The 26671-nt window shown below is 45.0% G+C and overlaps 1 protein-coding gene and 1 pseudogene across 1 annotated transcript; one reads left to right on the top strand and one right to left on the bottom strand.

Annotated features, from left to right (window-relative positions):
* The window catches only part of LOC114258812 (BRASSINOSTEROID INSENSITIVE 1-associated receptor kinase 1-like), a 55762-nt pseudogene that overhangs the window by 21343 nt on the left and 7748 nt on the right, over window positions 1-26671 (top strand).
* On the bottom strand, window positions 9390-10843 carry LOC145820720 (uncharacterized). Its single transcript, XM_082917326.1, has 3 exons — window positions 10304-10843; window positions 9618-10211; window positions 9390-9536 (listed from the first exon to the last, which is right to left on the bottom strand). Exons 1-3 carry the CDS (start codon window positions 10841-10843, stop codon window positions 9390-9392), a joined length of 1281 nt encoding a protein of 426 aa, XP_082773452.1.

Here is a 26671-nt window from a genome sequence, read left to right on the forward strand (position 1 = left end):
ACACCCACCCACCTACCCAAGCCGGAGGTGTTCCTCCCCGATTGCACTGATTTCTTGTGCATGGTGGACATCTCCAAAACCCAACCAGAACCGGTGGTGGTGACCGTCGAAGGCGGAGCAGGGCAGATTTTGGGAGGAAATGAGATTGTTGAATCTGAAACTGGACAGAATTTTGTCGGGGGAGCCTATGATCCAAGCAAGTACATCCTATCAACGAGCCGAATTGGGCTAAGTGTAGAATTGCCAGAGACAGGAGAACTATGCATGATCCGGGGGGATAGATCTGGGCTATGGGCAGATGAGCTGACAGCCGTAGAGGAGGACTTTGCTAACTTGCAATTTCTTGAGGACCAGGAACTGGGGGATGCGTCGATTAACTGGTATGATTATGAGGGATCAGAGGAGGCCACTGGATGGCTCGAAGATCAACCAGATGCAGTGGGGGAAGCCCAACCAGAACAGAGCCCGGCAGGGGCAGAAATATCGGTTGTGGCCGGAACGGCCGAAAGTCAAGTTGTATCACCGGAGAGCGCCGGTGTTAAGAATTCCGCTCAAGACATGGGCATTATAGATATGGGAACTGTTGAACAAACAGCTGTACTGACGCAGCTGGAACAAGAAAAGTTTGAGGCTACCGAGAGAGCCAGAAAAGCTAAAGGCCCTGAGGGGACCGAAAGTGCTGTGTGCACGAAGACAGACAATGCTGCGAGCATATGGACAGAGAGCACTGAGAGTGCGAGTGGACCGGAGCCAGACAGGTGTCTGTTGGCTGCCAGCAGGATGTGGTGGGAAGATGACGACTTGTGTCTTGCCCACACCGATGAAGACTGGAGAAGTGGCCAGCCGGATGATACTTGGTACCTCGATGAGGTTGACCACATGACGAGAAGTGGGCGGTATTTCAAACCCCCACACCTGGACCAACCCGAGGCATCCGGGAAGGATAGAGAAGCGGAGAAACAGAAGGAGAAGCAGATTGAAGATGAGGCTGTGCTGAAACAGTTAAAGAAAATACAAGCAGACATCTCCATCTGGGGACTGCTAATGGCATCACGAGTACACAGAGAAGCTGTCCTATCTGCTATGGACAAGTCCAAACTCTCCATAGACACTACGCCTGAACAGCTGGTTGGGCTGGTTTTTCCGGGAGGAGGTTCCCCGGCATTAACCTTTTCGGACAAGGAGCTACCGCCTGAGGGCACAAGTCATAACAAACCTCTCTATATTTCTGTGGAATGTAGAGATAAGTGGATACCGGTGGTACTTGTTGATACCGGGTCTGCGATTAATGTCTGCCCGACCAGAACGGCATATGCGATTGGGTTAAAACCCGCGGACTTCGTCCCAACTACCCAAGTGATCAGAGCATACGACAATACCAGCAGAGAAGTGATGGGGACTGTTAAAATTCAAACCAAGGTTGGTCCAAGGCAATACAGCATCGAATTTCATATCTTGGACGTTCCCGCAACCTTTAACCTACTTTTGGGGCGACCGTGGTTGCACCAGGTCAAAGCAGTCTCTTCCACTCTACATCAGATGCTAAAGTACCCCCACGGGAAAGGGGTAGCGATCGTTTTTGGGAATTCATCAATCCATCCGCCGCCAGAAGTGTCTACACCTGTCTTGGAGATTAAGCACGGCACGGAGGATGTGTTTTTGTCGGGGTTCACTTTGGCCGAGGCTCAAGTGGTGCAGAATGTCATGGCTGTGAATGAGGGCATGTATGTTAGTGCTCAATCTATATACCTCATGAACAAGCTAAAACATACCCCTGGGATGGGATTAGGGAGAAGCGGCCGGAAGGGCGTCTCAGTGTTGGCCGAAGTGCCACACAACCCTCACGCCTTTGGACTGGGTTATCTGCCCACCAAAAAGGATTGGGTGAGGAAAGGAAAAGAAATGGCCGGAAGGGCCAGAGCAAAGAAGGCCGGGAAGCCATTTGAGTTAATGCACAGGCCCATCTGGGGTACCCTAAATGGACGTTTCGTCCGGGAGGGGGAAGATTTTCCATTCTGCGGCTTCCCGGAGCCATGGCTAAACGCGGCGGGGACGCGCGTGCCTGGTTTTGAAATCTTCTTCGACATACAATTATCTGGGGATGACGTTGCCGAAGCGCAGACAGACCCACCAACTGAGGTTGAGCAATGTGAAGCAGTGGATCCTGAGAGCACAGAGCTTGAAATGGGGGTAGCACTGGCGAGTCTACTATCAGATCCTCCGATCGGCCAAGAGTGCTTGGGGGATAACTCTTCGGTTTCTGTGATTGGAGATGAAATAGCTGCGGGCTTTCCAGCGCTGATCTTGGATGCATCTATCGCACCTTCTCTCATCTGGCAATATGAAGAAGGCTTTTTATCTAGCAGTTCCGGGTCAGGTAGTGAGCCGGAATCTGATTCTACCGAATCTTGTGCGTCGGAATTAGATTCCAGCTCGACTGAGTCTGAGTCTGGTATTCCTGGGGGTGATAACCCGGATGCCACAGTCCTGTCTAGGTCGTCTTTTTCATTTTCTTTTGAGTCTGTTGTAACAGACGAATCTGACGGCTTGGAAGTATTTAATGAGAATGATGTGGATGTGGTTTCCGAGTATTTTTCTGTGCCTTTGATTTATTGCTTAAATCAGGATTTTCAAAATTTTGATGAAAACAGCGAGGAAGAAATTCCCCCAGTTTTGCAACGATTAATTAATCAAGAGCAGGAAAGATTTGTTAAACCTTTAATGGATGAAATCACTACTGTGAATGTTGGTACTGAGAAGGACCCGCGGCTGGTCCAGATCGGGTCCACGTTGTCTTCAGAGGAGCGCGAGCGCTTGGTCGCTTTATTAAAAGATTTCAAAGATGTTTTCGCGTGGTCCTATGAAGACATGCCTGGAATCGATCCTGAGATTGTACAGCACCGGATCCCTCTTGATCTCGAGGCCCGCCCTGTCAAACAGAAACTCAGAAGGATTTGCCCGGACTGGGCCCTCAAAATTAAGGAAGAGGTCACCAAGCAAATTGACGCAGGGTTCCTACTGGTATCTGAATATCCAACTTGGTTGGCCAACATTGTTCCGGTGCCAAAGAAGGACGGCAGAATTCGGGTCTGTGTAGACTTCAGAGATTTGAACAGGGCCAGTCCGAAGGACGACTTCCCCTTGCCGCACATCGATGAATTGGTGGATTTCACGGCAGGACACGCCTTGCTTTCATTTATGGATGGTTTCTCAGGCTATAATCAGATAGTAATGGCACCCGAAGACCGGGAGAAGACTGCGTTCACTACCCTGTGGGGTACATATTGTTATAGAGTGATGCCATTCGGGTTGAAAAATGCTGGAGCTACGTATCAACGGGCAGCGACTACAATATTGCATGATATGATCCATAAGGAGGTCGAGGTGTATGTGGACGACATGATTGTCAAGTCCAAAAATAGAGAGGGCCACTACACCGCCTTACAAAAATTCTTTCAAAGGATCAAAGAGTTTCGGCTGCAACTGAATCCCCAGAAATGCACGTTTGGTGTTACAGCAAGGAAGATGCTAGGGTTTCTGATCACACAAAGGGGCATCGAGGTCGACCCTTCCAAAATCAAGGCCATCTTAGAAATGCCACCACCAAGGACTAAAAAGGAGGTGCGAGGCTTTCTGGGTAAAGTGCAATTCATAAGACGGTTTATTTCTAAATTAACCTTGACTTGTGAACCACTTTTTGGTCTCCTGAAGAAAGGAAAGAAATTCCAGTGGGATGGCCGATGTCAAGCAGCTTTTGAGCAGATCAAAGAGTATCTACAGAACCCACCCGTGTTGTCGCCACCAGAGCCGGGGAGACCGTTGATACTGTACCTTTCGGTAACTGAGACTACCATGGGCTGCATGCTCGCGCAGGAGTCAGAAGACAAAGTGGAAAGAGCCATCTACTATCTAAGCAAAAAGATGCTGGATTACGAGATCCGCTATACACCACTGGAGAAGGCTTGTTTGGCCTTGGTATGGGCAGCCAGGAAGCTGCGGCACTACCTGTTAGCCCACTCTGTAATGTTGGTTTCGCGTTTGGATCCCATCAAATATCTTTTCAAAAAACCAGCACTTACGGGTAGGCTAGCTCGCTGGCTGCTGTTGCTCTCCGAATTTGATTTGAAGTATGTAACGCGCAAGTCAGTAAAGGGGAGAGCGGTAGCGGAGTTCCTTGCCGACCACCCGGTTTAGGGGGATGAAGCGGTTGAGTATCTATTCCCAGATGAAGCTATTCTGCACGTCGAAGATGAAACTTGGACAATGTACTTTGACGGAGCGTCAAACCAGTATGGGTATGGGATAGGGGTGTTGCTGATAGCGCCTGATGATTCCCGTATCCCTTTAGCATTCAAGCTCCAGTTCAAAGTTTCTAACAATGAAGCAGAGTATGAGGCATGTATTGCTGGCCTGGAAGCAGCCCTAGAACTAGGGGCAAGACGAGTGGACGTCATTGGGGACTCGAACCTTGTTGTGTCTCAAGCAAAAGGAGATTGGAAAGTCAAGGAGGAAAGGATGATAATCTACCACCAAACCTTGGATTTGCTAATTCCTCGGTTTGAGAAGCTAAATTTCACCCACCTCGTAAGAGAGAACAACAGGTTTGCAGATTCACTAGCAACTCTATCTTCTATGATAGACATTCCGTCCGGAGTCCGGATGCGTCCAGTCATTATTGATCAGAAGTTCGTGCCAGCATACGAGTCAATTTCCGCCATAGATGAGGTTCAAGACGGCAACCCCTGGTATTACGACATCTGGAACTTCTTGGAAAAATAGACATATCCACTAGGGGCAAATGCCAAGGATAAGAGGGCTGTCAGAAGAATGGCTGCTCAGTTTATCATCTACGGGGGAAAGCTGTACAAAAGGGGTCATCTGGGAATGCATAAGCTCTGTGTCGAAGCTGAAGAGTCAAAACGCCTGATGGAAGCCATCCATGGGGGGGAGTGCGGTGCACACATGAATGGAGTAATGCTGGCCAGAAAGATCCTCAGACAGGGCTACTACTGGTCAACCATGGAGGAGGATTGTATTATCTTTGTTCGGCGATGCCACAAGTGTCAAATCCATGCAAATCGCATGAACATCCCGCCGTCAAAACTGTACAACATGACTTCGCCGTGGCCTTTTTCAGTCTGGGGAATTGATGTGATCGGAGCTGTTACCCCGAAGGGGTCAAACGGGCATGAGTTTATCCTAGTAGCGATAGATTATTTCACAAAGTGGGTCGAGGCCCAATCATACGCGGTGTTGAAGGCGTCGCACGTCGCAAAGTTCATCAGAAACAACATCATCTGTCGCTACGGGGTGCCAAACGAGATAATTTCAGATAATGGTTCCCATTTCAAGAAAGAAGTGGTAGACTTGTTGGAGAAATACAATGTGGCTTTCCATAAGTCATCTATATACCGGCCGCAGACCAACGGAGCGGTTGAGGCCGCCAACAAGAATATCAAGCATATACTGCAGAAGATGGTGGAAACCTATCGGGATTGGCCAGACAAGCTGCCGTTTGCTCTGTGGGGCTATAGGACTTCAATCAGAACTTCTACTGAAGCAACTCCATATTCATTGGTCTATGGAATGGAGGCTGTTCTACCCATCGAGATTGAGGTTCCGTCGTTACGAGTGTTGGCTGAATGCCAGATAGCCGAAGCAGATTGGCAGCAAAGCAGATTCGAAGAACTCATGCTCTTTGATGAAAGAAGACTGAAAGCACTGTACCACATCCAAGGCTATCAACGAAGAATTTCCCGGGCTTTCAACAAGAAGGTTAAGTCCCGAAATCTGAAAGAAGGAGATTTGGTGCTCAAAGACAACCGAGCTCCCATCCACGACCCAAGGGGCAAGTTCAAACCTAATTGGACTGGTCCTTACATTATCAAAGCTATCTAGTCAGGTGGGGCTGTGGTTCTGATGGATCTAGATGGCTTGGAGTTCTCACAACCGATCAATATGGACAAGTTGAAGAAATACTATCCTTGAGAGGCTCGCTAGGCCGAAAACCCGAAAGGGCGACCTAGGCAAAATTCAGAGCACAAAAAATTAGAAAATATAAAAACTGAGCTCGCAAGGTTGAAAACCCGCAAAGGGCGGCCTTGGCAAAAGTTAGAGCGCAAAAGGAGAGTGAAAATACTCGAGTGAACCTGAGCCTGAACTACGTAAGGCTTGATTCCCATCTTTGGGATACGTAGGCAACTTCATCTTGAAGTTCAGCCATAAACTTTTCCCCGATCAACTTTGTCCATCTTGATCATCTCAGTCATTTTTATCCATCAGCATTTATCGTGATCTCCGGTACAGTGCTGTTCAAACTAGGGGCAACTTTCCGTTGCCGCGACGGTGCAAAGTTACTCAGACAAGGGGCAACTTTCCGTTGCTGTGGAGTGCCGCATTGTTCTTCAGACTAGGGGCAACTTTCCAGTTGCAGGGATCTGGGGTTGTGCATTTCAGTGACAGATCTCCGGCGTGTCCAGTTCTGATCCACATCGAAAATAGTTTTGAAAAGTTTTAATGAAAGTTGACTTTGTTCAAATTAATCTTTTTACGACTAAGACCATTTTTGGACCAAAAACGGAAAATTTTCAGTACCGCAACTTTCAAATTTCATTGATTTCAAAACTGAGTTCTCCTGCTCTTGCATTACAATCGAGGTTGCTTTTTAGTACATTCATAAAGAAAACTTGAAAATACTAATAAAGCAATAAATTTGGGGCATAGTTGAATCAAGTATCTCTGCGTCCCCTCCCAGAGCTAGACGAAGCATCTGACGCCAAGCTGGGCCCAACTTGTGCCTCCTCATTGAGCCAATCCACGCACTCATCGGACAAAGTGCAACTGAAAGTGGAAGCAGGGGCCAGGAGCTCTCTAGTCCTCCATGCCGTGGCATATCGGGCAAGCTGTGCACCCCGGATCGGGAAAGCGGCTGGATACTCAATCCCCTCCGGTGGGCAGGTCTGATCATGGCCAAACTGACGCAGGAACCGGAATGGAAAATAGAATACGCAGTGGGTTAGACCAATCAATTGGATCCCAATCAGCCGAGACATACTATAGCTCATTGCCGGGAGGTTGAGCCAAGGACAACGCCAAGCAATGCCGTCTGCGGACAAATTGCACATCCAATCGAACCACCACCTTTCGTCAAGAGCATTGACAAGGCGCTGCCGAAAGAAGTAGCCTCGAGCTGAATAAGCCGGGCAAGAGTCCACAACCTGCAACTTGTCCATTAACCATACCTAGGGGAGGGATGGAAAATGAGAGAATAAAGAACAGAGAGATGTACGATGAGAGAAAAGTAAGACAAGGGTTTTGTGAGAAAAACCGAGCCTGAGGGTCGAGTGATGTGAGCAAATATATATGTGAGGTCGGGTGGGAAACATTACCTGCAGCAGCAGTGGACTCCCAGCAAACCTAGTCGCCTCCCGGCGATAGACAGAATCTAAGCCCATCAGTGTCTCGGCCAAGGTCATGGCAATACAGCTCTTTCCTTCTCTCAAACCTTGGGCGACTTCAATCAGGCGAATGCTAGCCCCGCCAAAGCCCGAGGAAAGCAGAAAGTGAGACAACAAACATAAGCAGAGGGCGTGTTGCCGGAAACCCTGCCAATAATGGTTGCTGCGGTCACCGGCATCGGAAAAATGATGGATCAAGCCGAGAATGTCCAGTTCCCCACTGCAGATCAGAGATCGAGCGTCATGCGCCGTGAGCCCACACATCCGCCCTAAAGCCTGAGCGTGACCAAAACGGAGCTGGGGCAAGATCACTTCAGAGCATTCAGACTCCATCAAAACCTGAAAATCTTCGAAAGTGGGACATACCTCTTGGCCGCCGAAGCTAAAAACGTGCGTCACTGGAATCCAGAACCTTGCCGCGGCATGGAGAAAAGGAAGCTGTAGCGGAGTACGGCTCAGCGTGAATAGTGCATTCAAGTCGAAACCCCGGAAATTTAGCTTTTCCGAGCCATCTAGAGAAGAGATCCAAGATGTGATATTTTCTGCGAGAAATGCCTCCATCTTTGGCTAAAACTAAGATGAAATGAATGTTCCCGAAGTTGAGGCTTTTATAGAAGGAAAAACACTATTCACGGGGACACGTGTCAAAAATCTGGTGGCTGCAGGACTGAATGGCCGGCCAGCCACTTTTTCTGGCTGGCCAGCCATTTACTTTTTCAGAAATGGCCGGCCAGCTGTCTCTCTCCACCAAAAATGGCCGGCCGGCTCCCAGGGATGGTTGGCAATGCTGCAGTGTATCTCCTTGGCCCTGTTTTATCCTTCGAGGGAGAGTTCCAAGCATTTCCATGCAACGGGAAAGTCAAAGGCCTTCATCTCCCTCCGTTTCGGATGCGTTCCGGTGCCCAGATTGTCAGAAGTACACTCTGTTGTTATTGAGTTTTGTTTATCGAGTTGTTGTTTTGCTTATCGAGTTGTTTGTCGAGCGGACGTGTTTTGTGTTTTTGAGTCATTGCTCTCTGTTTAAGCAATTTTTGTTAAAGTCTTGTTTATTTGCGTTGTTGCATTTTGTTTATCGAGTTGTAAACTTGCTAAAGATTCTGTTATATCTTAGTAAGTTGAGTTGCTTAGTTTGTTGCGTCGGTTCACTACCTAACTTGGTGATTACACAATGCACATTACCATTCAATTCCATCTTTGTGCAAAATAAATTGATGCGATACGATGCTAAAGTTTAAAATACAAACATCTTTTCAAAAGCTATGTCATTTCATCATGCTTTACAACAAACAAAGGTACAAGTTTTACAAAAAATAAAACTGCCTAACAATGTGCAAAGTGCTACAAACTACTAGCAAAAAAGAAAAATAAAGCAGGAAATAGCAACATCAAAATCCTCGGGAGCGGGAACGAGAAGTACTCCTCATCCTCTTCTGCGGGATAATCTCCGCACCATCATCTGAGTCGGAGCTGTCATCCTCAAGATTCCCCTCAGCCTCGCCTCTATTCCCCGAGCCAAAACCGGAGCCTCCCTCCTCAGCAGATGTCTCTGACTGACGGTCGGTAGCCTCCTCCTCCTCCTCATCAGGCTCCACCTCCACAACGTGAGCCCTGCGTCTGCGGACAGGCCCTCCTCGAGCTCCTCGAAAAGGCCTAGAAGGCCCGGCTCCTCAGGAAGGCCGAGATGGCCCCGCCCCCTGAAAAGGCCCAGATGGCCCAGCTCCCCAAGGAGGCCCGGGTGGCCTGGTCTGCGGCTGGCCGGACCATGAAGGCATCTGAAAACAAAAAGTTCAATTCAAATACGTCAGTCCAAATATATACATCAGATGCAGATACAAGCAAAGGATACGTAAAGTGGGTGCATGTTAATACGGTGTACAAGTGGGGTGTGTGTCAGATGTGCTCTACACAAGTAGTCTATCAATGCAGTAGAAATCAGCATGTCATCAGAAGTATGATAAATGCCAGAAAACTGAAGGGTACCTGGATGCCCGCGACAGACAACTGTGCCTCCCTACGCAGGACCATGCCCTCGAGTGTGGCCACCAGTCCAACCACCTCCTCCATGTACCCCCGCGATGGCTGCAAAAATGAGCTCATAATCATCAGTGAACAGAAGAGTGTCTAAACATCTGAATGATGAATGAAAGAAGTGGAGCATACCGGCGGTGAGTCCGGATCAATGGCGTATCGATCACTGGGCATCGGAGGCTCTAGTGGAATCGGAGTTGGAAAGCTAGCCCCGTACTGCCACGCCATCAACTCAGTAGGCATATCTGGCCATCCGGGATGAGGATGAACCGACGGAGCCGGAGGAACTGGTCTACTCCCACCTCTAGATGTACCGGCCCTGCTAGTAGAAGGGGCGTCTGCAGCCCGAGCCCGAGCCTGGCCTGAGGATGACATACCGGCAGGCCTCATCATCGGGATACGAGCTTCTGTCAATGGAGGCATCAAATATATGTGACGGTAAGTGGCGTAGTCCCCCTCCTCAATGTATAGTAAAGCATCAGTACCCAGCATGGCGCCGACTACCTCCGAGTAAGAGAGTCTGTCAGCGGTCCGCATACTGGCTGGGGGTACTGCGGGAATATCCTGAGAAAGATACCCCCATACCTGGCGCAGAAAGCGCTCCCCCAGGAACCATGCCCTGCCAACCGGCCCTTCAAGCAGGACCCTATACTGGGAGATGTCCGATGCTCCGGTATACTGAAGTCGGAGGCCGTCACCCAGGGACACCCAGGGCTGCCATGTAATCTGCGGATAATGAATGCATAAACCAATCAGAAATCAGAATCTACAGAGCAAATCAAAGATGAAAATGAAAAGAACTAAAAGTTCCGAAGTACCTCTGAATGTCGCACAGTGTCGAAGTACTGTCGCAGGCGAAGGAGGGTCTCTCGAGGCCTCGGCCGGTGCGGGCCCTCGAATATCAATGAATAAGGGGTCACTGGAATCCCTACCACCTCCAGCTCTGGGGCTAATGATGGGAAGTATACATAGACCCATAGCTGAGAAAAGCAATGCAGAATGTAAGTACGAAATGCTGAGAGCAAAATACAGACTGTAAAAGTGCGCTGTGTGTGTGCAATGTACAAGTAATGAGAAGCAGAAATGTAAATCAAGGGGACAGAAAGTACCTCCCAGGCTCTCCAGTAGCCGCCAAGCAAATCGCCCCGCCCGCGGGAGGTCGCGCTCATATAAAAATAAAGGGTAGCCAGGCCGGCGCCACCCCAGTCATAACGATGGACCTGTGATAGGTCGACTAGAGCGCTCAGCAAATAAAGCCCAACGGTGTTCCCTCTGTCGGCGAACAGGGTAGTCCCGAAGAGGAACATCAGGAAACCACGGGCGTACTGCTCCGTCTCCTCGGGAGTCTCGGGCACCATCTCTGCCCGCCGGAAGTGGGAAGAGAACCAAGTGTATCGGACTCTCCCTGAAACCCTATCAACAGGCGGGCGAGCCCCCAACAGATACATCCAAGCGGCCTCCCACTCACCCATATCCTCATCGTAGGGGATGGACCAACCTCCGACGTCAAGGCCGGTCAATACAGTGAAGTCAAAAGGGGTCATGGTCATATCCCTGGTAGCAGAGAAATGAAAGGAATTGGTGGTGTCCCACCATCTCTCTACCAAGGCTGCCATCAGCGTCCTCCTGGCAGGACAACGTGACAACCCGACGCAGAAGGGTCCGAATCCTGCCAAATCTACCAAATCTCGGACACCCTCCGGGAGCTCGGCATACCAATCCCGCGCCATGGTAGAACCGTACCCCCGCACACTACGGGAACAAACCTGCATTCAGAATGAATACATGTGTCAAATAATGAGATGAAATGGGCTGTGTGCCAATGAAATGAATGGGCTGTGTGCCAATGAGATGAAATGGGCTGTGTGCCAATGAGATTGAACTGGGCTGTGTGCCAATGAGATGAAATGGGCTGTGTCCCGATGAAGTGAAATAAGCTACATGCAAATTCTAATCTGGGCTGCGTGTTCAGAAAATTTGAAATTTGGGCTGCGTGTTCAACTTTCAGTTAAATTGTGGGCTGCGTGTTCACTATCTACCTGGGCTGCGTGTTCAGAAAATTTGAAATTTGGGCTGCGTGTTCAACTTTCAGTTAACTTGTGGGCTGCGTGTTCACTATCTACCTGGGCTGCGTGTTCAGAAAATTTGAAATTTGGGCTGCGTGTTCAACTTTCAGTTAAATTGTGGGCTGCGTGTTCACTATCTACCTGGGCTGCGTGTTCAGAAAATTTGAAATTTGGGCTGCGTGTTCAACTTTCAGTTAACTTGTGGGCTGCGTGTTCACTATCTACCTGGGCTGCGTGTTCAGAAAATTTGAAATTTGGGCTGCGTGTTCAACTTTCAGTTAAATTGTGGGCTGCGCGTTCACTATTTACCTGGGCTGCGTGTTCAGAAAATTTGAAATTTGGGCTGCGTGTTCAACTTTCAGTTAAATTGTGGGCTGCGTGTTCACTATTTACCTGGACTGCGTGTTCAGAAAATTTGAAATTTGGGCTGCGTGTTCAACTTTCAGTTAACTTGTGGGCTGCGTGTTCACTATCTACCTGGGCTGCGTGTTCAGAAAATTTGAAATTTGTGCTGCGTGTTCAACTTTCAGTTAACTTGTGGGCTGCGTGTTCACTATCTACCTGGGCTGCGTGTTCAGAAAATTTGAAATTTGGGCTACGTGTTCAACTTTCAGTTAACTTGTGGGCTGCGTGTTCACTATCTAATCTGGGCTGCGTGTTCAGAAAATTTAAAGTTTGGGCTGCGTGTTCAGAAAATTTAAAGTGTGGGCTGTGTGTTCACTTTCGAATTCGGGCTGTGTGTTCGACAAATCAGTGTTTGAGCCGTGTTTTCTAATGTGGGCTGTGTGTTCGCAATTAATTGGTGAGCCAAGTGTTTAGAAATTCAAGTGTTGAAACTACATGTTCAAGATGTAAGCAAAGTACTATATCATAAGCTAAACTGCATATTCAAGCATGGCAAGGGTGCGAAATGTAAAATACAGAAGATGAGGTTAATACCTCTCCGGCCTCGTGAGAGAGATGCTGCTCCGGCTCTCTGAGAAGCAGATCCCCGGGTGCTCGCTCGTCAAAACTGGTGAAGTGACGAAAGACAGCACGAGGGAGGACGTGTGCTGGCGGACGATACCTCCCAGGAATGAAAGGTCGGGTCCTCGGGGGTAGAGTCATAGGATCGAAATCATCGCCGGCACCTGGAAAACCTCCACCGTGAGGAGAATTACCCGCCATTTTTCAGAAAATCTGCAAAAGGGAGCAAAATGAGCAAAATTGGAAAAAGTCAACAAAAGTCAACTCCCGAGAAAATCTTCCAAATATTAAGATAAACTTACCTCAAGTGGTGAAAATGCAAAAAGAAGCTCCGAAGCCGGAATTTAATCGCTCCAAAGTGCTTAAAACTGAATGTTTTTGCAAAAACAATTTGCGCGGGGTGTTGGAAAACGCGCGTGAAACTCAGATCTGGAGAGGAAAGTGTTGAAGGAGGCAAGAAATGAAGGGACCTCGGCTGCCTTTTATAAGCCTCAAGCCTTGGTTGAAAAAGCATGCAAAAAGGAGGGAAAAAGACCAAAATAGCCCCGGATTAAAGCACATGGCCGGCCGGCCCCTGTTTCTAGCCGGCCAGCTATCTGCTTTTTGCAGAAATGGCCGGCCAGCCATTAACTTTATTGGAAACCGGTTGGCCACCCCCCCTTGGGAAGATAAATGGCCGGCCATGTTCCCCACATGCTCACCTAGCTCTCTGCAAATTTTGAGGAAGATCGGAGTTCCCGGGACCTGAAAAAGTTTAAGAAAAGTACACTTTCGGTCGCGAAATTGCTCCGTCGGGACTTCGGCTTCAAGTTCTGACATATGTCTCATCATCACTCATCAAAATCAAAGTGTATCCTTTTTAAATGAGTTATAACCTTTCAGGGAAGTGGATCGGAGGCCGTGATCGAGTTACCTTCGTCGAAACATGCGTTTCCGTACTCGTTGTTTCATGACAAACGGGCACCCTGATTCATGCTCGTTTTGTACTATCACGCACATTATCTTGCATTCTCATGAGCATACTTGCCTTGTCATGTACATTTCTTGATATTGGCATACCTCTGTGTTTGAGCATATGTTGTCACGCATGTTCTGTTCTTGCATTGTGATGCATACACTCACCGGCGCTGCGTGTGTCGAACTTTCGGAATCACGTTAAATACATGTTGGTAGTATATTGTACTTGTTGCAATTTCTCTCTTTTGCAGGCACGATATTGTATGTACGGTTCAATTGAAGCTGGTGCGACCAGACGAATCGCGTAGGTATCGTATCTTCTCCGTGTGAGACGTGGCGGGGATTGAATAATCCTCCGCATTCTTAACTGCATGAAATGTAGTTATTGCTTTGCATTCTTGCTTAAAACTGTTGCATCTATTTGCGAATACTTGCTCCATTACAGCTTGCTGCATTCGCATAATCATGAGTGATAACCGGCTTCGCGTAGCGTATAAGTCCAACTTTCAAAACCGGCTTCGCGCAGCGTATAAGTCCAATCTTCAAAATCTTCTTGCATTTTCATTTGCATTTTGCCCCCTGCCTGCGGGCATGCCTACGGGCGCATCTCTGTCTATTCCGTATGTTTGTCTAAGTCTTCGGCCTTGTCAAAAATGGGTCGTCTCTGGGCTTTGACATTCACTCCCGTCACTTGTGACTTCCGAGTTCTGTCAAAGAGGAGCAACTGTAGACACCCCATTTTTGACCGACCTTGAGACTCAGACGTCACCGATTGAGCGCTTGGTGATGTTGTATAATGTGCTCGTTCAGAAGATTCAGAGTCGCGGCCGTGAGCCCTGCCTCCGGACTTCCGAACCCTTTTCTGTGCCTTGTCTCGGTTTGCGAATCAGACTCGATTTTCTTTGTTTCTTTTCCTGAGGGGAGGGAGAGGTCCCGTAGACCATCTCTCAATGTCCGTAGGCTACATTTGGTGGCCGTAGGCCATTTTGCCCATTTCGGAGTCCGGTTCCCGATTTTCGGGACCGTTGGCCGTGTGCCTCGGTTCGGGACCGCTTAACCATCTCCTTTTGCTCTGGTTTTTTGCATACGTCTTATTTAATCCCTTTTGAGGGACACTGGGGTCTAAGAAACCCACTTCGTGGCCGAACGCCACTTTCGGTGCTTGATAGCCCATTTTCGGGACCTCGAACTGCGTGTTTTGGTCCCCGAGCTTTCGTTTTGCAACGGTTTTCGTTCATTTTTGGCAGGTACCTCTGTTTTATCACTGGAGAGGTCACTGAAGGGTGGGAGGCCAGCAATTGTTGCAGCAACCAGTTATCTCTCCTTCGGAGCCTCCCGGCGCCCGTTTTTCCAACTTCCGGGCTAATGTTGAATACCTTGGAGTTAATGTTGCCAACTTTCAACCACATATCTGTGATCTACACACATGGGAGGCCCCTAAAAGTTGGTGGCCTGCCATTAAGGTTACCTGACCCTTTTGACCCCTTTCTTCCGGGCTAATGTTGAACCCCATGGGCCCACATTCTTGAACTTTCAACCACATATCTGTGATCTACACACCTGAGAGGCCCCTAAAAGTTAATGGCCGGCCAGTAATTCAACTTGACCCTTTTGACCCCCTCTTTCCGAGCCAATGTTGAACCCCTTGGACCCACTTTCTCGGACTTTTAACTACATGGTTGTGTTGTACACACATAGGAGTACCTCACCAGTTGCTGGCCGGCCAGAAAATATGATTGAACCTTTTGACCCCTAGCCGGCCGGCTAGGGGGTGTGGCCGGCCGGCCACCTGCAACAAAAGTGATAGGCTGGCCGTATTCCTTGCACTGTGCACTTTACAGCTGTGGGGCAATATCCCCCAGGCCACCTGCAACAAAAGTGATAGGCCGGCCGTATTCCTTGCACTGTGCACTTTACAGCTGTGGGGCAATATCCCCCAGACAAGATATTTATCCGGGGGATATTTTGTGGGGGAATTTTGCTCTCCTTTTCCCCCACCTTTACACCCCCTTTTGAACCCTTATAACCAGTTGGTGGCTTCACTTACAAGGGTTAGAAAAACTCTCCTTCAAGCATCCATACAAAACTCCATCTCCATAGCTCTCAATTCTTTGAAAAACCCTAACTCCCTAACCATCATTCCTTCTACACCACCAAACTCTACCACCACCACCTCATTTCCAGCAACAAGGAAGGTTTCTCAAAGGCCAAAGAAGCTGCAAATTCATCCAAGAAGCAACAAAAGTTTGAGTCTTCAAGGGTAAGTAATACTTTTACCCTTTTGACCCTTTTTCTTGATGTATTTGTAAGCCCCACTTCCTTTTTGTTTCAAGCTCCGGCCCTAACTTAAAAGGGCCCTATTTTGAGCTCATCTTCACTTTTCATTGAGGGCTCAACCCTGTTTGAGCCCTCCATAATACACTTACTTCATTGATCCTCTTGTATGTCATGATTTTGCATGCTATTTTTGGCCCATGAGAAATCTGTTTTTGAGCATGTTGTAAACTGACATTAGGCTTATTTTGAGCCCCTCTTCAACATTGGAGAAGGGCTCAACATTGTTTGGTGTTTCCATGTGTCACTTATAGTTATATCCCCTATTTGGCCCCATTTTTGCATAAATTGGCAGCCCTCTTTGCTTCTGTTTTTGGACCTTGGTCCGAACTGAAAGTGGCCTTATTTTGGCCTATAATTCATGTTTCATTAACACTTTTTTTCTGTTTGGTGATTATTTTGTATACTTCATGTTATAGCACCTTTTGAGCCTTGTCTTGCATCACATTTTTGGCATATTTTTATACTGATTTGAGGTCTGCCATATACTGTAAATATTCATATTTTTAGTCCCTCTTCAGTGTTGTAGAAGGAAATTTTTCAGTTTGGGTTTTGCTTATACCACTTGCTTCATTACCCCTCTTTTGGCCCCTATTCTTGCATGCCATTTTTGCCATACCTATGCTTCCTGTTTGGCCATGTTTATAACTGTGAAAGTCCATATTTTGGGACTGTCTAGCTTCTGTCTTTGCATTACATGTCCATATTGTGCATGTTTAGCATAGCTACAGGCCATTTCGGGTGCCTAAATTCGCATTTCGGGACATTTCCTTGCATTTCATGTCATTTCGCTTCATTTCGGGACTGTTTTCCCCCACATTTTAATGCTGAAATTCCATTAGCATGCTTGCATATCATTTTTGCCATGTTTCATCACATTTTGCCATCGCCTCGGTTTGCGTGCCCGTGTGCACGCATTTCGAGGCACTTCATTTTTATCCGCAGGCATCCTATGTGAGTGTGGCTGAGGCTCACTCATGTTGGTATAAGCCCATTTGTCATTTCCTTATCATTTCATCACATTTTGCCATCGCCTCGGTTTGCGTGCCCGTGTGCACGCATTTCGAGGCACTTCATTTTTATCCGCCGGCATCCTATGTGAGTGTGGCTGAGGCTCACTCATGTTGGTATATGCCCATTTGTCCATTCCATGTCATTTCATTGCATTCTGCCATCGCCTCGGTTTGCGTGCCCGTGTGCACGCATTTCGAGGCACTTCATTTTTACCCGCCGACATCCTATGTGAGTGTGGCTGAGGCTCACTAATGTTGGTATAAGCCCTTTTGTCATTTCCTTGTCATTTTCATAGCATTCCGTCATCGCCTCGGTTTGCGTGCCCGTGTGCACGTATTTCGAGGCATCTCATTTTCACACATATCATCGCCTCGATTTGAGTGCCCCGCGTGCACATATTTCGAGACACATATCATCGCCTCAGTTTTTGTGCCCGCGTGCACGTATTTCGAGACACATATCATCGCCTCGGTTTACGTGCCCGCGTGCACGTATTTCGAGACACATATCATCGCCTCGGTTTGCGTACCCGCGTGCACGTATTTCGAGACACATATCATCGCCTCGATTTGCGTGCCCACGTGTACGTATTTCGAGACACATATCATCGCCTCGGTCTGCGTGTCCGCATGCACGTATTTCGAGACACATATCATCGCCTCGGTTTGCGTGCCCACGTGCACGTATTTCGAGACACACATCATCGCCTCGGTTTACGTGCCCGTGTGCACGCATTTCGAGGCATCTCATTTTCATATCATTTGCATTATTTCTGCCATTTTCTCGGTTTGCGCGCCCGTGTGCACATATTTCGAGGCATCTCATTTCTATAACATTGTGTATGTTAGGATTGTATCTTAGCTGCATTTCATGCATGTCATTGCTTCATGTCCGGAATAGGAGTTAGCCCGGGCACGGGAAACGAGGTACATTTCGTACTCCGAGTGACGGAATGTGTCTCAATTCCCCAATCACCGACACTCCGGATTATCCATGATGGAGTTTGGTTTTAGCTGTAGTTTCATGTGCATTCATCCTATATTGAGTTGTGCATTTCGACTCCTCGGCCATCATGCCTCGGTATGCGTGATTGATGGCACGAGGATCGAGACATGCATATATTTGTGCAAATACATTGCTATGCCCCTTTCCTGCTCTCTGTTGCAGCAAAACCAGGAATCAGCAACCTTTTGGGGCTTGGCACGCATTTCAAGAACAGGTGTAAACAGAGGCTAATTGGGGCATTCCGGTGGATTTCCGCGCAAGACAATCCGGACATGCATCATCCATCAGAAGCAAGGCAGTCCCTGGCTTGCACGCCAGTTTTATTTGCTTTCTTAGTTAATTCTTTAATTAATTAGAATTTTGTAATATTTCGGACTGTAATATTCTTTTATTCGGGACTGTAATATTTGGACTGTATATTTATTCGGACCCTCTCTGCGAGGGCACAACTGTAATAAGTGTGGGTGAGTGTGATGTATGTCTTCCAACCCCACGTCTTTCTCCCTTTTATTTATCCGCTTATGATGGTTAGATTAGGGCATGTTTAAATTAGCATACAGTATGACGGCATGTTTTGCATTCATTCATCTGTATTGCATGCACCAGGCTCGGCGCACCATACTAACTGCATCGTACTTTCAATTCCAAGTTGAATACATGGTAGTTGTAGCATTTCATATACCATCTTAGAATAGCCGAGCCTGCTATAGTTGCATTTTGCATGTGTTGCATTAGACATTTCTGTATACTTAGGATTCATGCATGATTTCTAATAAGTGTCTATTTTGGCTTGGAGTACTCGGTAAGTTTTTATGCTTTAGCATCCTTGCATGCGTGTGAGTACTGCCACGAATAGCATGTTTACCATGAGGCTATGTGCTTATCTGATATAACTGCCTGAATGCCTGTGGGTGAAGGTTGGATTATCTGAATTGGAATAAATCATCAATTGTTTCAAGCCTACCTGCGGGTAGCAAACCATTTTAAAAAAAAAACAAGCATGAAATGTTTTGTTCCAATTCGGGTGACCCGGTCTATACTTGTATGCTGTGCGCATCACATAGTAACCTAGGCTAATAAACCGGAATAAGAACTCACAATGTTTTCAAAACTAGATATCATGGTTAGTAGAGGCCGGTCTATGACCGGGCGAGCGGGGGTGCTCACGAAGTGACCTTCCCCAATCGTACCCAAGTTCCCGAGCCGAGGCAACTTTGGTGATGACGGACACGTGGCCTTTTGGCACCGAGTCAGGGTTTCCTAAATTTCCCAAAATAAAATATTTAGGTGGCGACTCTGTATCTGGCAAAGCAGTCCATGTTTGGCACTACTTTTTCCAAAAATCAGTTTCTCAAAACGATTTGCCGGATTTGGACTCTTTGGTTCAGATTAGGAACCGTGACATTTCAAGAGTCCGAGCTGTAGTGACCCCAAATGAACAGAATGGGAGCTAACCCTCCCGGGGCGTTCGGGGGACGTCTACAGTATTCAAAAGGGAAATTTATATTTCCTAGATGGCTTTACAGTCATATAGAGAGTGGTTGTCTCCACCAGCTCAAAAGATGATGCATCAGACACTTCCAGACTTTGGCACACGTGCCTAGGGCATGTCGGTGAGAAGGCTTTACAAGGGTTGGTAAAGCAAGGCCTATTGAAAGGTGCTAAGATAGGGAAGCTTGAGTTCTGCGAGCATTGCATACTGGGCAAGCAAACAAAAATCAAGTTTGGTACTACCATTCATCGTACCAAAGGGATTCTGGACTACATTCACACAGATGCTTGGGGACCTTCCAAGAATGCTTCTTTCGGAGGTAAACACTACTTTGTGTCGTTCATTGATGATTTCTTAAGAAGAGTATGAGTTTACACAATGAAGCATAAAGATGATATTAGACATCTTTCTTACGTGAAAGAAAATGACTGAGACCCAGACAGGCAGGAAGATCAAGAAGCTCAGATCTAATAATGGTGGCAAATACACATTAGATCCTTTCTTTGAGGTTTGCCAGAATAAATGGATAGTAAGACATTTCACAGTTAGTGGAACGCCACAGCAAAATGGAGTTGTAGAATGCATGAACCACACTTTGGTGGAGAAAGTTCGGTGTATATTGTCACATTCAGGATTAAGCAATTTTGGGGCGAGGCATTGAACTATGCTCGTCATCTTGTCAACAGACTATCTGCTGCAGAACTAGATGGCAAGACTCTCATCAAGGTATGGTCAGGAGTGCCAGCTACTAATTATGATCAGCTACGTATCTTTGGATTTCCAGCCTATTTTTATGTTACAAAATCTAAGTTAGATCCTAGAGCCAAGAAAGTTGTCTTCTTGGGCTTTAGTGACAGTGTTAGAGGATACAGACTCCGGTGCCCTGAATCAAAGAAAGTTGTCACTAAAAGAGATGTTACCTTTGATGAGTCTAAAATGCTGAAGCGGCAAAATCCTCAAGAGAATGAGGAAGCATTGAAGAAGTCAGTACAAGTGGAGTTTGAGACTCCAGCAAAGACTATTCAACTAGTCAACCATCTTAAAGAAGTCTCAGTTGATAGCTCTGAAGAAGATCTTGAAGAGAGTTCAGATGAGAATGAAGATCCAGAGGCCCCACAACAGTCAAAACCCATTGCAATCAGAAAAGGAAAAAGGGTTACTAAGTAACCCAGTTTGATGACCGATATGGTGGCCTATGCACTTCTAATCATTGAAGACAATGTTCCTTGCACTTTCAAAGAAGTCGTGCAGAATGTAGAAAGTGTCAAACGGAAAAAGTCTATGGATGAAGAGATCGGGTCACTCCATAAGAACCAGACTTGGTAGTTAATGCAACTTCCAAAGGGCAAGAAAAAAATTAGGTGTAAGTGGGTTTACACCAAGAAGGAAGGCATCCCAAGCAAAGACAACATCAGATTCAAAGCTAGATTGGTAGCTAAAGGCTATGCCCAGAAGGAATGAATAGATTACAATGAGGTATTCTCACCTGTTGTGATGCACACGTCTATTCGTATCTTGCTAGCTTTGGTTGCACAGTTTGATCTCGAGCTCGCCCAACTCGATGTCAAAACTGCCTTCTTACATGAAGATCTTGAAGAAGAGATATACATGTCCCAGCCAAATGATTTCAAAGTTACTAGAAAAGAGAATTGCGCCTGTAAGCTGAACAAATCATTGTACATGTTAAAGCAATCCCCGAGATAGTGGTACAAGCAATTTGATCGGTTCATGACGTAAAAGAAATACACAAGAAGCCATTATGATCATTATGTATATTTTTGTAAGCTTTCCGATGGTTCCTTTATCTATTTGCTCTTATATGTAGATGATATGCTGATTGTATCTAAGAGCAAGTTAGAGATTGACAAACTCAAGGCACAGTTGGCAGGAGAGTTCGAAATGAAGGATCTTGGCGAAGCAAAGAAAATTCTTGGCATGGAGATCAAAAGAGACAGGAAGAAGGGCATGGTTTATCTGACGCAAACCCAGTATTTGAAAAAGATGTTAGACAAATTTGGCATAAATGGGAAAACAAAAGCTGTGAATACACCATTGGCCCCTCATTTCAAGTTTAGTGCTTCGATGTCTCCACACATAGAAAAAGAACGGAAGCATATGGCATAGGTTCTAAATGCAAACGCAGTTGGTGCATTAATGTATGCTATGGTTTGTACAAGGCCAGACATCTCACATGCTGTGAGTATAGTAAGCAGATACATGCATGATCCAGGAAAAGGTCATTGGCATGTAGTGAAGTGGATCTTAAGGTACTTACATGGCACAATTAATATGGGTTTGAAGTTCGAGAGAGATCATAGACTCGGACAGAAACAGGTTGGATATGTGCACTCAGATTATGCTGGTGACTTGGACAAACGCCGGTCAATAACAGGGTATTTATTTACACTTGCTAAAGGGCCGGTGAGTTGGAGGTCAACGCTTCAGTCAACGGTGGCTTTTTCTACTACAGAGGCAGAGTATATGGCAATGACAGAAGCCTTTAAGGAAACTATTTGGCTATATGGGTTGATTGAGAACTTGGGTATTGTTCAAAAGCGCGTTGAGGTGTGCTGCGACAGTTAGAGTGCCATTTGTTTGGCAAGGAACTAGGTTCATCATTCCTGCACCAAGCACATTGATGTTCGTTTCCATTTCATCCGAGAAATTGTGAATGAAGGGGATATTCTGCTTCAAAAGGTTAGTACTGTAGATAATCCGGCCGATATGCTCACAAAAGTGGTTTCTGGGATCAAGGTCCAACACTGTTTGGACTCGGTCAACATCTCTCGGAACTGACCACTTTCAGGGTGCATGGTAGTGTTGATCGATCATTATGTTGGATAGAGAATCCTCGCCAAGGTGGAGATTTGTTGAAGATTGGCTCAGATCTTCTTTGCCAACAATGGCTGTTGTTTGAAGACAAATGAAGAAGCTAGAGATTCAGCCAAGTTACTCATGGTAGGGTGGCTGATCTTGTCGGTGGCTGCCTTTAATGTTGTCGGTGGCTTGGCTCTCCCATTGTATCCATAAATGGATAGTGAATGGAAGGAGTTTTGGGTGGTGAAAGAAGAGAGTGTGAGAATTACAGAGTGTAAGCAACAAAATAGAGTGTGAGCAAGAGTACTGTGTCTCCTTCGCCTCCATTGTTGTAATTTTGTATTTCTCTCCATATACTCAAATCTGCTGCCTGTGGATGTAGGCGATTTGCCGAACCACGTAAATCTTTGTATGTCCTTGCTTGTGTGCTTGTGTGTGATTGTTTTCTGTCTTCTAGGCACAACAGGACGATTGGCCAATGGCTCTCTAGTGGCAGTAAAAAGACTAAAAGAGGAACGCAATCAAGGTGGGAAGCTGCAGTTCCAAACAAAAGTGGAAATGATCAGCATGGTTGTCCATCAAAATTTACTACATTTGTGTGGCTTTTGCATGACACTGATAGAACGATTGCTTGTTTATCTCTTTATGTCTAATGGAAATTTTGCCTCATGTTTAAGAGGTACCACTTCGATGCATCTTCATATGCTTCCTTTTTTTAATTGTTTGTCAAGTATTATATTCATTAGAACTTTTAGTATATTTGATACAATATGCTTTATTTCTATTCCAAATCCCAATTTGATACCAAGAGAAAAGGTTTGTTTAGTATGATTTTTCAAAAACGGTTTTGTGACATCCTATTTTGTTTCAATTTTATGAATTTTAATTTTCTGAATATTGAGATTTTTATTTTTTTTTATTTTCTTGTTTTTAGTCAATTTTTTTAATATTTAATTTAATTTAATTTTTTTACTTTTTAGATGCACCTAACCTAAATGTATCTAAAAAGTAAAATATTTGTAAAATAATATTTAAAAAAATTTGATAAATAAACAAGAATGTGGAAATGTACTGAATTTTCATAATTTTTTTTTTGTATTTTTGGTATTTAGTGATTTTTTTTTTAAAATTCACAAATATTATACTTTTAAACTACAAAATTTGCTTAAAATATTAAAAAAATATGAAGAGTAAAAAACTCAATTTTCAGAAAATAGGAAAAAAATTTCATAGTTTAGTTTTTTTAAATACTTTTTTTGATGCATCTAAAAAGTTTTAAAATAAAATAAAAGAAAAAGACTAAAATATGAAGAGGAAAAAACACTAAAGGCAAAAGAAAATTGGGAGGGGGGTAATCACATTTTCATATTTTTCTTTGTCTTTACTGAATTGTTTTTATTTTTATTTTGATTTTTTCAGATTTCTTCACATATACTTTACTTTTAGGTGTTGATGGTTAAAAAATTATAGTTGACCCAAAGTTTTTGAGCAAATGTTAAAAAATTTTAAAATCAATATTCCCAACCTTACTTAATCTCTACAATGTTTGCATGATCTCATTGTTTCATTGTTGTAGAGCGACCGGATTCAGAACCCTCACTTGATTGGCCCAAAAGGAAACGAATTGCATTGGGATCCGCAAGAGGCCTTGCATATTTGCACGATCATTGCGACCTAAAGATAATTCACCGTGATGTCAAAGCTGCAAATATATTGTTGGATAAGGAATTCGAAGCAGTTGTTGGAGACTTTGGTGTAGCGAAACTGTAACAACCCTCACTATATCTCAGTCATGTTCACGTGCATTTGCATGATCTTGTCTTGATTAAATTTGCACTGCTAGACCTTGATTTGTTTTGTCTAAGTGTCTCTTGCATGTTTTGTTCCTTGCTTGGTGTGTGTTTAGCCGAGGTCATCTTAAGCCCAGATCACACCTTTGAACCTCTTACACCTAGGACCATCTTGGAACCCCTTTGGTTGACCTCCACCTTCACTTCGACATCTAGGCCAAGATGTCATCATCTAGACATCCAACATCCTTGATCCCTGCACCTTGTGATCTTGTTCCTGGACTGGTATGGCCTAGACCGAGGTGTGGCACATCTAGGCCGAGGTGCGGCACAGCTAGGCCCAGTGTTATCCTTCCTAGCCGAGATCATTGAAACCCACTTGCCGAAGCCTATGTCTTGATCCGAGGTCATTGCCTTGTCAGAGTGTGCTTGTCACCTTGCTTGTTATACACATTTTGTCATACTCTTGTCTTGTCATTCTGTCACCTTTTTTAGGAGAACCAAACAGTCGTTGCCACATATCCCAGCAGAGGGTTAAGTCAGCCGGCAGTAGAGAAAACATATCATTTGTTATATCCTTGTCCTAGAAGAGAGAGAAGCTTTGGAAAGGGAGGAAGAAGAGCTCTTAGAGTGAGAATAGATTTCCAGGCTTGATTTTCACACCTTGAACCGTTAGATCCGTGTTTTGAGGTTAGATTCTTGATCCACTCTTGTTATTCTTTATGTTCATATGATCGTATTGCATGATCTAGCAGGACTCATGAGCCATGCATTGATTTAAAGCTTGTTTTGGAAAGAGAAAATGATGTTCTTGTGTTCTTGAGTTAAAACCATGTTTTGATCCGAAAGTTTATAACTAGTTCCATGTTTTGTGTTTGTTTTCAAGAATATTTTCAAGTACGGGTACCCAGGTCCATACTTTTGAACTCATATCATGAAATCTCAGATTTTGAATAAAGAAGTTATGATTTTAGCATTCATGCCCTTCAAGTTCTTCAAAAAGAAACCCAGAACTTCTAGACTCCATTTCCCTGAATGTGGTCAACGGGACCATACCTCGACCAAGAGATGTGGGACCTCGGCCAAGACCTGGTTGATACCCAGTATGTTTTCCCGAGATAAGAAACAGTGTTTTAACTCTTAGCACATGTTTTGCTTTGTCTTGACTTAGTTTTGAAAGAAATGCTGAGATCATTTACACTCATGCAAAGCTTTTTTTAGGAATGCATTTCATATCCATCTTTGAGCATCGCTCCTTGTCTTCTAGAAATGCATTCAATGGGATTTATTATGTACTTGTAGGCCTTTGATCCTTGCTTGTAATCCCCACACTCGAAGAGCTATGTGAGTGGTATTTTTAATAAAGCTATGTTCTAACGTTTGATAAAAGCTTTGCTTGTTTCGTTTTGGAAAAGTATTTGTTCAAGCATGAATGGTTATCCCTAATTTTTGTATCAAGTATTATGTTCGTTTTGATGACATTCTTGGAAAGTCCTTAGTGCTAGGGGACTATAATGCAACTAGCGCGTTTGTCTTGGAAAGTCTTTAGTGCTAGGGGACTATAATGTAACTAGCACCCTTGTTTGAGATATCTCCCTTGTCTTGCCACCGACGGTTTACCGCGGGGGTTTGTCTGGAATGTCATCCTTTGTATTATGTAGATGCTAGTAAGCATCCCTTGAAGATTTGAAAGATTTGATTGATGACCTTGATTCATCCCATGTTTTGTTACATGCTATGATATGTATTGTTTTGATAAAGATCTTGGATATCATTCATTCAAACCTTTATTACTAATATCATTCACTGAATATCCAAGCTCACCCTCTCCTTATATATATGTAGGTGACGAGCAAGAAGGCGGTGACACCTAGATGATTATTTGCAAGATGTTTTGGATTCTTATTTTTTAACATCTTGAAGATTATGCTTCTTGGCTTGGTAGTTTATTTCTTTTGTATATGTCGGCTTAAGAAGCCTTTTGATCAAGATGTATTATGTACTTATTTTAATTGTATTCAAGTTGTAAGACCATGTCAAGATGTTTGTCATTTCATTTAATCTATGCGCAGCTCTTATGGACTAATTAGATTTAAATTTATTGCTTCCGCACATGTAAGCCCCATATGTATACTCTGATTGTGCGTGACCTTGCAAGCTGGCCTTTGGTAATCTCGGATTATTGGCCATCATGGCACCATTCTACTAGGGGCAGAATGGTGTCGTGACAGATTGGTATCAGAGCACCGGTTCCTTATAGTACGTTATTCACACACTTTGAGTCCTGAAGAGCATAGGATCTCCCTTAGAATGATCTTAGGATTGTATCATATTGTTTGCTACTTGACAAGATGTGCATCATCTCTGCATGATTGTTTGTTACTTGCATACATATCTATTTGTTCATTTTGTTTTAAAGTCATATTTTACATACTCTTAGCATCTTGAGAAGGCAGTGATGCCTAGATGATTATTTGCAAGATGTTTTGAATTCTTATTTTGTAACATCTTGAAGATTATGCTTCTTGGCTTCGTAATTTATTTCTTTAGTATATGTCGGCTTGACAAGCCTTTTGATCAAGATATATTATGTACTTATTTTAATTGTATTCAAGTTGTAAGACCATGTCAAGATGTATGTCATTTCATTTAATCTATACACAGCTCTTATGGACTAATTAGATTTAAATTTATTGCTTCCGCATATATAAGCCCCATATGTATACTCTAATTGTATGTGACCTT

This window comes from Camellia sinensis, chromosome 2 (assembly GCF_055761805.1).
Source record: "Camellia sinensis isolate YWXY chromosome 2, ASM5576180v1, whole genome shotgun sequence".
NCBI classification, from domain to species: Eukaryota; Viridiplantae; Streptophyta; class Magnoliopsida; order Ericales; family Theaceae; genus Camellia; species Camellia sinensis.